Source organism: Scyliorhinus canicula, chromosome 25, assembly GCF_902713615.1.
Source record: "Scyliorhinus canicula chromosome 25, sScyCan1.1, whole genome shotgun sequence".
Taxonomy (NCBI): Eukaryota; Metazoa; Chordata; class Chondrichthyes; order Carcharhiniformes; family Scyliorhinidae; genus Scyliorhinus; species Scyliorhinus canicula.
The window spans coordinates 834589-847685 of NC_052170.1; the positions used below are offsets into that span (position 1 = coordinate 834589).

Here is a 13097-nt window from a genome sequence, read left to right on the forward strand (position 1 = left end):
GCTTTGTCCTGGATGGCTGAGATTCTTGAGTGTTGTTGGAGCTGCACTCATCCAGGCAAGTGGAGAATATTGCATTACACTCCTGACTTGTGCCTTGCAGATGGTGGACAGGCTTTGGGGAGTCAGGTGGTGAGTTACTCGCCGTAGGATTCCTAGCCTCTGTCCTGCCCTGGTAGCCACAGTATTAATGTGGCTGGGTTCAGTTCAGTGTCTGATCAATGGTAACCCCCAGGCTGTTGATTGTGGGGGATTCAGCAGTGGTAATGGCATTGAATGTCAAGGGGTGGTGATTAGATCCTCTCTTGTAGGAGATGGTCATTGCCTGGCACTTGTGTAAGTTGCCACTTGTCAGCCCAAGCCTGGATATTGTCCAGGTCTTGCTGCATTTCGACATGGACTGCTTCATTATCTGAGGAGTCGCGAATGGTACTGAACATTGTGCAGTCATCCGCAAACATCCTCACTTCTGACCTTACAATGGAAGGGAGGTCATTGACGAAGCAGCTGAAGGTGGTTGGGTCTAGGACACTACTTACGTTCTTAAAATCTACAACTTTACCCTGTAACTGGCAAATGATGGCGCATCTCAGAGCCACCAATTGGGTCGCTGCGGTGAAGTGTGAGGGTGATTTATCTGGGGATGCGGTTTGGGGTTCGGCGGCCAAGCCGGCCATTTGTGTACCCAGTACTCACCCGGGGCCAGGTGGCCCAGGACACAGGTGAGGAGCAGCAGGTAACCACACGCCGCCATCTTGAGCCGGGCCAGGTGTGAGGCCTGAGTGCGCACGCGCGCGCTTCCCGCCAACACAGGGCCCATTGTGACATCACCGTGTCCCAACCGCCCCGTCAGCGCGGGGCGCCAGTGCGCATGCCCGGGAGTGGGGAGCCGGCCGGCGGAGGGCGGGAAACGCGTCGTCCCTCCTCACAGCCGCCTCCGCAAATCTGTCTAAACTGCCGCCTAACCGGGGATAAATAACAATACCGGAATCTGGGATTGTTTATCACGGGAATTAGGAAGCACTTGATGGGAATGGGGGATTTTGGTGACCTGGACAGACCGGTGTTCTTGCCTTTTTGGGGGGGGGGGAGCAGGTTGTGAGGGAGGGAGATGTGAGAGGGAGGGGAGAGAGAGGAGGGAGGGAGATGTGAGGGAGGGGAGAGAGGAGGGAGGGGAGAGAGGAGGGAGGGGAGAGAGGAGGGAGGGAGATGTGAGGGAGGGGAGAGAGGAGGGAGGGAGATGTGAGGGAGAGGAGGGAGGGAGATGTGAGGGAGATGTGAGGGAGGGGGGAGAGGAGGGAGGGAGATGTGAGGGAGGGGAGAGAGGAGGGAGGGAGATGTGAGGGAGGGGAGGGAGATGTGAGGGAGGGGGGAGGGGAGGGAGATGTGAGGGAGGGGGGAGGGGAGGGAGATGTGAGGGAGGGGGGAGAGGAGGGAGGGGAGAGAGGAGGGAGGGAGATGTGAGGGAGGGGAGGGAGATGTGAGGGAGGGGAGAGAGGAGGGAGGGGAGAGAGGAGGGAGGGGAGAGAGGAGGGAGGGGAGAGAGGAGGGAGGGAGATGTGAGAGAGGAGGGAGGGAGATGTGAGAGGGAGGGGAGAGAGGAGGGAGATGTGAGGGAGGGGAGATGTGAGGGAGGGAGATGTGAGGGAGGGGAGAGGAGGGAGGGAGATGTGAGGGAGGGGAGAGGAGGGAGGGAGATGTGAGAGGAGGGAGGGAGATGTGAGGGAGGGGAGAGAGGAGGGAGGGAGATGTGAGGGAGAGGAGGGAGGGAGATGTGAGGGAGGGGAGAGAGGAGGGAGGGAGATGTGAGAGAGAGGAGGGAGGGAGATGTGAGAGGGAGGGGAGAGAGGACGGAGGGAGATGTGAGAGAGAGGAGGGAGGGAGATGTGAGAGAGGGAGGGGAGAGAGAGGAGGGAGGGGAGAGAGAGGAGGGAGGGGAGAGAGGAGGGAGGGGAGAGAGAGGAGGGAGGGGAGAGAGGAGGGAGGGAGATGTGAGAGAGGAGGGAGGGAGATGTGAGAGAGGGAGGGGAGAGAGAGGAGGGAGGGAAAGTGTCTTCACAGGTGGGACGGTTGAGGCTACAATTGGAGACGAGTTTGCCACCTCACGCCTCGAGCCCTCTCAGCTATTCAACAAGATCTTTGTGGACTCAGCTCCACTTACCCACCCGCTCACCGTAATCCTTTACGATTCAAAAACCGATCTACCTCTGCCTTAAAAACATTCAACCAGGTAGCCTCAACTGTTTCACTATCAGGGTATCCTGCAGACTCACAATCCTTTGGGTGAAGGAGTTCCCCCTCAACTCAGTCCGAAATCTACTCCCCTTTATTATGAGGCTCTGCCCCTTGGTTTTAGTTTCACCCGCCAGTGGAAACAATCTCCTTGCTTCGATCTTATCCATTCCCTTCATCGTTTTGTATCCTTCTATCAGATCCCATCCCCCCTCCCCCCCCGCCATTCTAAATTTCAATGAGTATAGTCCCAGCCTACTCCGTCTCTCCTCATCAGGCGATCCTCTCAACTCCGGAATCAACCTAATGAATCTCCTCTGCACCCCCTCAAGTGCCCGTGCATCTTTTCTCATGCACATCACGGACAGAAGACGTAACGGTGCCATGAGGAAAAAGGTTTACGCTGTAGAATCCAACGGAAGAGACGTCGGGATGCACGGTAGGATCAAAAATGAGCTTCTGGTTTATTTAGGTTTACACACGACTGACAAATCCTCCCTGAAGGGCCATCCTCAGGTCGGTGTTATTACACGGAGAGGTTCCCTACTACATTTCAGTGGGCCCAAGATTGAAATTGGGTTTGATCACTATGGCCCTTGAATAAGGCTGAATACATTTGATACACACTGAATATTGAAGTTATTAAAAAAGGCTTAATCGTTCATATGCTCAAGTGGTTAAAAAATAAATATTCATACTCCGATGCGGTGAGGTGCGCACGGCTCGCAGTCAGTGTGTGTAATCAGCATGCACTTCGCTTCACCGTACCTTTGCCTTATGCAGGTTTCATTTTAGTTATACTGGGAGGAAAAAAGCTACACAGATGGAAACCAGCGGAATGTGGCAACTCTGTACATCGACAGCAGTCAACAAAATGTCTCATGGACCGCTCTCAGAGCCCTAATGGGCCATATGTGGCCCCTGGACCGCAGATTGCCCACCATTCATCTAGAATGTACTGCCTGCGAATGTGGTGGAAACATGGCTTTCAGAATGAATTGGCTAGTTACCTGATGAGAACATATTTGCAGGATTTGTGGAAAAGGCAGGGGAGTGGGACTAGATGATTTGCTCTTGCAGCGATGCAGCATGGATGCAGTGGGCTGAATAACCTCTTGTGCTGGAACAAGAATGTCCTTCGAGGTAAAGAAAACAGGCGCGATTATCCGGCAAGATTGCGAAGTGCGATAGTGAGCGGGAACCGCAGCGAGCTTCCTGGCGCTCGGCCTGGCTAGGCTGGCAATGCTATTCAATCTTAATTGGTCAACTTAACGAGGCCCCAGGGGCTTCTCACCGCAAATGAAGGCTCGTCAGCTGATTCGCAGGGGCCACGTTCTCCAGCAGCAACCCCCTCCCACCAGCAAGGTTGAGCAGCACTTAAACAGCGGTTGCACAGCCAGCCCCACTCAGCACGCAGCCATGGCGCCAAGACGACCGGACCCAAAATTCGGGGATGCCCTTAGATGTGGTGGAGGCCAGGAGGGATGTCCTGTTCCCCCAAGGGTCCTGGAGGGTGAACCACAGGGCAGACAGTGCCGCCTGGGAAGAGGTGGCAGTGATCGTGAGCTCAGGGAGTGTGAGGACTGGTCTCCAGTATCGTAATAAGCAGCCACCCGCCCAATCCTCCATGCAGCCCCCAACCCTTCTTTCACCCCCCCCCCTCACCCCCGCCTCCCACCACTGGGGCGAACAGTGCCCTCTCTGTGTCTCTGCAGGAGAAGCTTCCCCACAATTGCTGAGAGGGCCCAATCCTCACCATGTTTGAGGAACAGGACCTGAAAATGACTGGGTTGTCCGAGGACAGAGCGGTCACCAATCCAATGCAGAGGTTGGCGGATGCCGCAGAGGTGAGGATCCACTGGACTCCACCCAGAGGACCTGTCGGACGTAAGTTTTTTAAAATAGAATTTACAGTGCAGAAGGAGGCCACTCAGACTATCGAGTCTGCACGGCTCTTGGAAAGAGCACCCTATCCAAGGTCAACACCTCCACCCTACCCCCATAACCCAGTAACCCCACCCAACACTAAGGGCAAATTTGGACACTAATGGCAATTTATCATGGCCAATCCACCTAACCTGCACATCTTTGGACTGTGGGAGGAAACCGGAACACTCGGAGGAAACCCACGCACACACGGGGAGAACGTGCAGATTCCGCACAGACAGTGACAAAGCGGGGAATCGAACCTGGGACCCTGGAGCTGTGAAGCAATTGTGCTATCCACAGTGCTACCGTGCTGCCCTCAAGTTGTTGTTGCCTTACTGACTGACACATCCCTCCCACTGACCACATGCCCATTCTCCCGCAGGTCCTCCAGCCGACGGTGCCGGCCCATCCTGGGTGGCCCCTCCCTGCCTCCCATGAGACTACCTCCGAGGAAAGCTCCCAGGATGCCACAATCGAAGTGCCACAGTTGTCATCCCCACTCTCCAGGGCAGGTACCTCGGTGGGAAAAGTGGTCACGCTTCTGGGGCACAGTCTGGTGATCTGCTGATGTACATCAGTTGGAGGCAGGAACCCTCCAGGCGATATAGCAGTCGGAGGTCTGGGACCCAGCTTGATTCTGAGCCTTTGGAAGAGGCTTTCCAGGAGTTCATGGAGACGTTAGGGTGCGGCCATGACATTCAGAAGGAGAGGACAGTGACACTCCAGCAGGTCCATTGCTGATTAGAGGAGTCCCAGTGGCTGCGGGGCAGGAGATGTCGCCAACAATGAGTGGCATCGAGGCCAACAATGCGAGGGTGGCGACCGCAGTGGAGAGCCTGGTGCATGACGTTGGCACCATGAGTGAAGGTGTCCAAGACGTCGCGCAGTAGGTGATGGCCATGGCTAAGGGTCTCGGCAGAATGTCCGACTCGCTGGGGACGTGACAGTACCAGACTGACCTTGATGAGATGTTGTGGGACATGTCCCGTTCTCAGATTCACATGGCTGAGGCGCTGCGGAGCTTGTCCCAGTCACTGAGGAGCATCGCTGAGGCGTCGACACCATGGGGCAGACATTGGGAAGCCGCCAGGGCTGGCAAAGCCAGATGATGCAGCCGAGGCTTGAACCAGCTTAATCCTGAAGGGTCCTATGGAGGAGAGGGCGCTGGATGCCAACCCGGACCCGTCCCATGGAGTGGGGATGGTGGCCACCAGCACCCCCGGGTTCTACCCCTCTGAAGAGGCCGTGTCTCAAAGTCAGCACCCAGGGCGGGCGGCACGGCTGTGCATGTGCCGTTGACAAGTGTGCTGGAGCCTCCGACCCCCCCTCAACCCCTGCACATTCCCCCCATAACAGCGTGAGTATCACATCCATAACCCAAAGATGTGCAGGGGTGCATGGATTGGCCATTCTAAATTGCTCCTAAATTGTAAAAGAAAGAATTGGGCACTTTATTAAAAAAAAATGATTGGGATGCTTGCCAATGACTCCCACATGCTACATGTCCCGCCCACCCATTTGAATCCACTTGGGTTTTGTTAAGTGCTCACTTAACCACGATTGCCAATTCCCGATTAGCGATAGCCTTCAGCCGCACAGCCAGAGGCCTCAGCAGTTGGTGAGAGGTATGGGTGGTTGGTGGGGCAGACGGGCAGGGGTTAGGGCCCCCCCCTCCAGCACCTCCCCATCCCCTTGACCCCTTTGCATGGTGGCCCACCCCTGTAGAAGATGCCCCCACCCCCCCCGCCGAGCACTGGGGTGGTAAGCACAGCACCCTTGGGCTCTTTGCAAAGTTGGCATGACTGGAAACTGACGCCAGGGGAGCAGCAAAGAAGCTGAAAAACAGAGGACAACTTTTTTTCTTGTAATCTTTCCTGTTATTGTTTGGTACACCGTCCCAACGGTAATGTGGGAGCCGAGTATCCCCATGGTCAATTATTTCATATTCATAGAATCCGTACCGTGCAGAAGGAGGCCATTCGGCCCATCGAGTCTGCACCGACGCCCCGATAGAGTACCTCACCCCGGCCCCCGCCCAATTCCCCATCCCCATAACCCCACCTAAGCATTGAACACTAAGGGGCAATTTAGGATGGCCAATCCACCTAACATGCATATCTTTGGCCAGAGAAACTTGCATATTTTTTCCAGCGGAAAAGAGATTGGGGTAAATTTTCCTCTTCTGTGCTCCTCAAAGGAAGCCCGATCTCATGGGGATGGATGTTTAGAAATTGCATGACAGCAGCCTCTGATTTTCCATCTCTTAAAATCAATATGAGTATGTGATCTCCCAGTTTATACAGTTGAAGATTTGGACTGACACCCAAAAGATCTGAGAAAATGTATCATATAATTTTCTGCCTTTTAATTTATTTATTTGCTGCATCAAAAGAAACATTTTTATTGCAGAATTATGTCTGATAGTTTGTGGATGAGGGTTCTGAGCACCGCACTTTGGGAAGGATGTGAAGACGTTGAGGAACGGTTCCTGGGATGAGAACCTTCAGTTCGATTGAAGTAGACGGGACTGTTCGTTCTCCTTAGAAAAAGGAAGGTTGAAAGGAGATTTGATCGAGGTTTTCAAAAACCGTGATGAGTCTGGATGAAGTAGATCGGACGAGACTATTCCCATTGGTGGAAGGATCGAGATTGCAGAAGACACACATTTAAGCTAAGGAAGTAATGATGACTTGAGGAAAAAACGAGTGGTTAGGATTGAGAATGGACTGCCTGTGAATGTGTGGAGGAGAGTTCAGTCCAGGCATTCAAAAGGAATTGAATCATTATCTAAAAATAAAAAATGCAGGGCTACAGGGAAAAGGTGGAATAGGTGAATTGCTCCTGCAGAGGGCCAGCACAGAGACAGCTGAATGGCCTCCTGTGTTGTTACCATTCAATGTTTCAATTAAATGGATGTGTTTCTATTCTAGTACCGGTACAAATTAACAAAAGTGATACAGTAAAACTCACAGAACACACAATGTACAAATTTATTGAAATACAATGAAATATTTATTATTTCTCACGTTCCTATCGTCTATTCAATATTAGGATCTATGGAAAAGCAGATTCAATAATCGTATAAAGAGCAAATGAGCATTTTCCCTTTATTTGAGAATCTGTTAATATAATGTAACTTTAAACTTTGTTGTGGGAAAAACTGAAATTAATCTGCCAGAGAGGCGTTTATATATACTACTCAGGCCACGGTTTAAAAAAAATGAGGCACTAAATGGATTTAAAATGTATTCTGTATACACCTCCCGCTGCCTCAGGAAGGTAGACAGCATCATCAGAGACCCCTCTCACCCAGGCTTTGCCTTCTTCCAGACACTTCCATCAGGCAGAAGGTACAGAGGTGAAGACCCGTCCAGACATAGGAACGGCTTCTTCCCCACAGCTACAATACTCCTCAACGACTCCCCCTCGGACTGATCTGCTCCCTGTAAGAACACTATTCACGACTCCCTGTGCTCCTCTTGCTCATGTATTTGCTTTGTTTGGCCCCTTGTTCCGCACTGTAACCAATCACTATTTGTTGATGTACCATTTGTCAATACTCTTTTGATTATTCCTGTTTCTACTATGTATGTACTGTGTACGTTCCTTTGGCCGCAGAAACATACTTTTCACTGTACTTCGGTACATGTGACAATAAATCAAATCAAAATCAAACCAAATCAAATTGAAAAGTAGGAGGTGATCTGTCCTCAAAGTTGATAAGGTGCTGGGACCGGATTAAATGCACCACAGGGATACTGAGGGAAGTGAGAGCAGATGTTGCAGAGGTACTAGCCATCATTTTTCAGTTCCTTGGACTTGGGTGGTCCCAGAGGATTGGAGAATTGCAAATGTTACCCATTTATTTAAAAGATAAGCCCAGAAACTACAAGTTAATCATTTTAACTTCAGTGGTGGGGAAACTTAAACGATAGTTGGAACAAAGATATTAGCCACATGGATGAATGCAGGTTAATTAAGGAAAGCCAGCTTGGATTTCTTAAGGAAAAATCATGTTACACTGACGTGATGGAGGTTTTTGAAGAGGTAACTGGGAGGGCTGATGAGGGCAGTGCTGTTGTTGTGAGTTTGATACAGTACCGCACAACAGGCTTGGGAAGAACAGTAGAAACATGGGGGGGGGGGGGGGCGCAATTCAGAGGCCCCGTCGCGCCTGACTTGATGTCGGGACAAGGCCGTTGAACCTTACGAGGGGCGTCTCGTAGCATTCACAACACTCAAAACGTCTCGTGAGATTTAACGGAGTCTCGCAGGACATCCTAATCTGGATCTCGCCCTCACTGGGTGTGATCTAGATCAGCATATTTAAATGAGTAATTTGGCTCATTTAAATATGCGGTCACCGGATTCTCCCGGCGCCCAGGACCTAACGGCCATGCCTGGGAGACCGCTCCAGGGTGTCGTTTACTGGACCAGTCACAATGGCACCTAGGGGAATCACCCAGGCCATTAGTGACCCTGGTTGGTCGGGGTTAGGGCAGGCTGGCCCTCTGGCACTCCCTCTGGCACCCAGGCACCTTGGCACTGCCAGATTCGCACCCGGAGGGCAGTGTCACCTGGGTACCATGGCAGTGCTATCCTGCCAGGTGGTCTGGGGCACTACCAGGGTGGTAGACTGGAAGTGCCAGGGTGCCAGATTGGCACTGCCAGTGATCGTGCCCGGGGGGGATGGGGGCTTACCAGGTGGAGTGGGATGAGGGGTTGTTCCTGCGGGCCTCCCCAAGGTTAGGGGGTTTGAAAATGGGAGGGGCCAGAAAGGGTGGGGGGAAAGATCGCGGCAGCCTTCCAAGATGGTGCTTCAATTTGTGAGGAGCCAGCTTGCCGGCAGGAAATTACTCTTTATTGCGGCCTCGGTGGAGAGAAACTCCCTTAGGCCAAAAACACGGCAAAGTGCTGTTGAGTATAAGGTGTTTCCCGGCGCTGCAGCCGCCAATAAGCACCCTCCTAACTTTTTAAATAATAATCATTATTGTCACAAGTAGCTTACACTAACACTGCAATGAAGTTAATGTGAAAGCCCCTAGTCGCCACATTCTGGCGCCTGTTTGGGTACACAGAGGGAGAATGCAAGTGTCCAAATTCACCTAGCAGCACGTCTTTCGGGACTAGTGGGAGGAAATCGGAGCACCCGGAGGAAACCCACGTAGAGACGGGGAGAACGTACAGACTCCACACAGACAGTGACCCAAGCCGGAAATCGAACCCAGGTCCTTGGCGCTGTGCTGCTGTTAACTGTACCAAAACCAAACTTTTTTTCCAGATGAACCGTGCCCATGGACACAGAATTTGATTAGCAACAGATTCAGTTTAATGCAGCGGAGTGTAGGAAGGGCACGGGGAAATAAAAGAGTGCAACTCTATAGGGGGCAGAGGAGCAGAGGGACCCGGGTGTATATGTGCATAAATCATTGAAAGTGCACAGACATATTAAAGGCACGGTTAATAAAGAACACAGTCTCCTCAGCTTTAGCAATAGGTGCTTAGAGTATAAGAACAAGGAGGTTATTTTGACCCTTTATAAGGCACTAAGGTGGCTTCAGTTGGAGTACTACATCAAGTTTTGGGTGCCGCATTTTAGGAAGAATGTTTATCATAGAATTCCTACAGTGCAGAAGGCGGACATTCGGCCCATCAAGTCTGCATCGACCCTCAGAGCACCCTACCTAGGCCCATTCCCCCGTAAATCTGTAACCCCACCTAATCTTTGAGCACTAAGGGACAATTTTACCATGGCCAATCCACCTAATCTGCACACCTTTGGACTGTGAGAGGAAACCGGAGCACCCGGAGGAAAGCCAATGCAGACACGGGGAGAATGTGCAGACTCCGCACAGTCACCCAAAGCCGGAGTTGAACCTGGGTCCCTGGCACTGTGAGGCAGCAGTGCTAACCACTGTGCTGCCATGTGAAAGCATTCGAGAGTGAGTGCAGAAAAGATTAATGAGAATAGGTCCAGGGATGAAGATAGATTGGAGAAACTGGGACTGTTCCTCAGAGAAACAAAGGTTGAGATGAGATTTGGAGGTAGTGACCACAATTCTGTGACTTTCACTTTAGTTATGGAGAGGGATAGGTGCGTGCAACAGGGCAAGGTTTATAATTGGGGGAAGGGTAAATACAATGCTGTATTTACACAAGTTCCACAAGTGAAATGTGGAACTTGTTCAAGGAACAGATACTGCGTGTCTTTGATATGTATATCCCTGTCAGGCAGGGAAGAGATGGTCGAGTGAGGGAACCATGGTTGACAAGAGAGGTTGAATGTCTTGTTAAGAGGAAGAAGGAGACTTATGTAAGGCTGAAGAAACAAGGTTCAGACAGGTTGCTGGAGGGATACAAGATAGCCAGGAGGGAACTGAAGAAAGGGATTAGGAGAGCTAAGAGAGGGCATGAAAAATCTTTGGCAGGTAGGATCAAGGAAAACCCCAAGGCCTTTTACACATACGTGAGAAATATGAGAATGACTAGAGCGAGGGTAGGTCCGATCAAGGACAGTAGTGGGAGATTGTGTATTGAGTCTGAAGAGATAGGAGAGGTCTTGAACAAGTATTTTTCTTCAGTATTTACAAACGAGAGGGGCCATATTGTTGGATGAGGACAGTGTGAAACAGACTGATAAGCTCGAGGAGATACTTGTCAGGAAGGAAGATGTGTTGCGCGTTTTGAAAAACTTGAGGATAGACAAGTCCCCCGGGCCTGACGGGATATATCCAAGGATTCTATGGGAAGCAAGAAATGAAATTGCAGAGCCGTTGGCAATGATCTTTTCGTCCTCGCTGTCAACAGGGGTGGTACCAGAGGATTGGAGAGTGGCGAATGTCGTGCCCCTGTTCAAAAAAGGGAATAGGGATAACCCTGGGAATTACAGGCCAGTTAGTCTTACTTCGGTGGTAGGCAAAGTAATGGAAAGGGTACTGAGGGATAGGATTTCTGAGCATCTGGAAAGGCACTGCTTGATTAGGGATAGTCAGCACGGATTTGTGAGGGGTAGGTCTTGCCTTACAAGTCTTATTGACTTCTTTGAGGAGGTGACCAAGCATGTGGATGAAGGTAAAGCAGTGGATGTAGTGTACATGGATTTTAGTAAGGCATTTGATAAGGTTCCCCATTGTAGGCTTGTGCAGAAAGTAAGGAGGCATGGGATAGTGGGAAATTTGGCCAGTTGGATAACAAACTGGCTAACCGATTGCAATATTCAGCCTGGAGCCCAGTTATCAGTGGCGTACCGCAGGGATCAGTTCTGGGTCCTCTGCTGTTTGTGATTTTCATTAACGACTTGGATGAGGGAGTTGAAGGGTGGGTCAGTAGATTTGCAGATGATACGAAGATTGGTGGAGTTGTGGATAGTGAGGAGGGCTGTTGTCGGCTTCAAAGAGACATAGATAGAATGCAGAGCTGGGCTGAGAAGTGGCAGATGGAGTTTAACCCTGACAAGTGTGAGGTTGTCCATTTTGGAAGGACAAATATGAATGCGGAATACAGGGTTAATGGTAGGGTTCTTGGCAATGTGGAGGAGCAGAGAGATCTTGGGGTCTACGTTCATAGATCTTTGAAAGTTGCCACTCAAGTGGATAGAGCTGTGAAGAAGGCCTATGGTGTGCTAGCGTTCATTAGCAGAGGGATTGAATTTAAGAGCCGTGAGGTGATGATGCAGCTGTACAAAACCTTGGTCAGGCCACATTTGGAGTACTGTGTGCAGTTCTGGTCGCCTCATTTTAGGAAGGATGTGGAAGCTTTGGAAAAGGTGCAAAGGTGATTTACCAGGATGTTGCCTGGAATGGAGAGTAGGTCATACGAGGAAAGGTTGAGGGTGCTAGGCCTTTTCTCATTAGAACGGAGAAGGATGAGGGGCGACTTGATAGAGGTTTATAAGATGATTAGGGGAATAGATAGAGTAGACAGTCAGAGACTTTTTCCCCGGGTGGAACACACCATTACAAGGGGACATAAATTTAAGATGAATGGTGGAAGATATAGAGGGGATGTCAGAGGTAGGTTCTTTACCCAGAGAGTAGTGGGGGCATGGAATGCACTGCCTGTGGAAGTGGTTGAGTCGGAAACGTTAGGGACCTTCAAGCGGCTATTGGCTAGGTACATGGATTAGGGTAGAATAATGGAGTGTAAGTTAACTTCTTAAGGGCAGCACGGTAGCATTGTGGATAGCACAATTGCTTCACAGCTCCAGGGTCCCAAGTTCGATTTCGACTTGGGTCACTGTCTGTGTGGAGTCTGCACATCCTCCCCATGTGTGCGTGGGTTTCCTCCGGGTACTCCGGTTTCCTCCCACAGTCCAAAGATGTGCAGGTTGGGTGGATTGGCCATGAAAAAGTGTCCAAAATTCTATGATTAACCTAGGACAAAAGTTCGGCACAACATCGTGGGCCGAAGGGCCTGTTCTGTGCTGTATTTCTCTATCTATCTCTATTTGACAGAGGAATTAAAAATCATGTGAGTCGAAATTGTTCCCACTCATGTCATAGAATTTACAGTGCAGAAGGAGGCCATTCGGCCCATCGAGTCTGCACTGGCTCTTGGAAAGAGCACCCTACCCAAGATCAACACCTCCACCCTATCCCCATAACCCAGTAACCCCACCCAATACTAAGGGCAATTTAGCATGGCCAATCCACCTAACCTGCACATCTTTGGACTGTGGGAGGAAACCGGAGCACCCGGAGGAAACCCACGCACACACGGGGAGGATGTGCAGACTCCGCACAGACAGTGACCCAAGCTGGAATCGAACCTGGGACCCTGGAGCTGTGAAGCATTTGTGCTATCCACAATGCTACCGTGCTGCCCATGAAAAGATCGAGAATGAGAGGGCACAGATTTAACGTAATTTGTAAAAGAATCAAAAATGATATGAGGCAAAACTATTTTACTCAGCGAATGATTGAGGTTTGGAACACACGGCT

The 13097-nt window shown here is 50.8% G+C and overlaps 2 protein-coding genes across 6 annotated transcripts in view; one reads left to right on the forward strand and one right to left on the reverse strand.

Annotated features, from left to right (window-relative positions):
* The window catches only part of LOC119957214 (LIM domain-containing protein A-like), a 49897-nt gene extending 49135 nt beyond the window's left edge, over positions 1 to 762 (reverse strand). For 4 of the 5 annotated variants that reach the window (XR_005458766.1, XM_038785040.1, XM_038785039.1 and 1 more), the window contains exon 1: positions 694 to 761. Coding sequence is in view for 3 of the 5 variants with exons in the window: in XM_038785040.1 (XP_038640968.1) it covers positions 694 to 751 (58 nt within the window). In the remaining 2 variants the exon portion in view is untranslated. Of the gene's footprint in view, positions 1 to 682 lie in introns of all 5 variants that reach the window. The other variant, XM_038785041.1, reaches the window with a different exon arrangement.
* A 1284-nt stretch (positions 763 to 2046) lies between these two features.
* Positions 2047 to 13097, forward strand: part of LOC119957195 (cAMP-specific 3',5'-cyclic phosphodiesterase 4B-like) — a 597446-nt gene continuing 586395 nt past the window's right edge. Inside the window, exon 1 of the mRNA XM_038785008.1 lies at positions 2047 to 2668. The gene's annotated coding sequence lies outside the window, so the exon portion shown is untranslated. The remainder of the gene's footprint in view (positions 2669 to 13097) is intronic.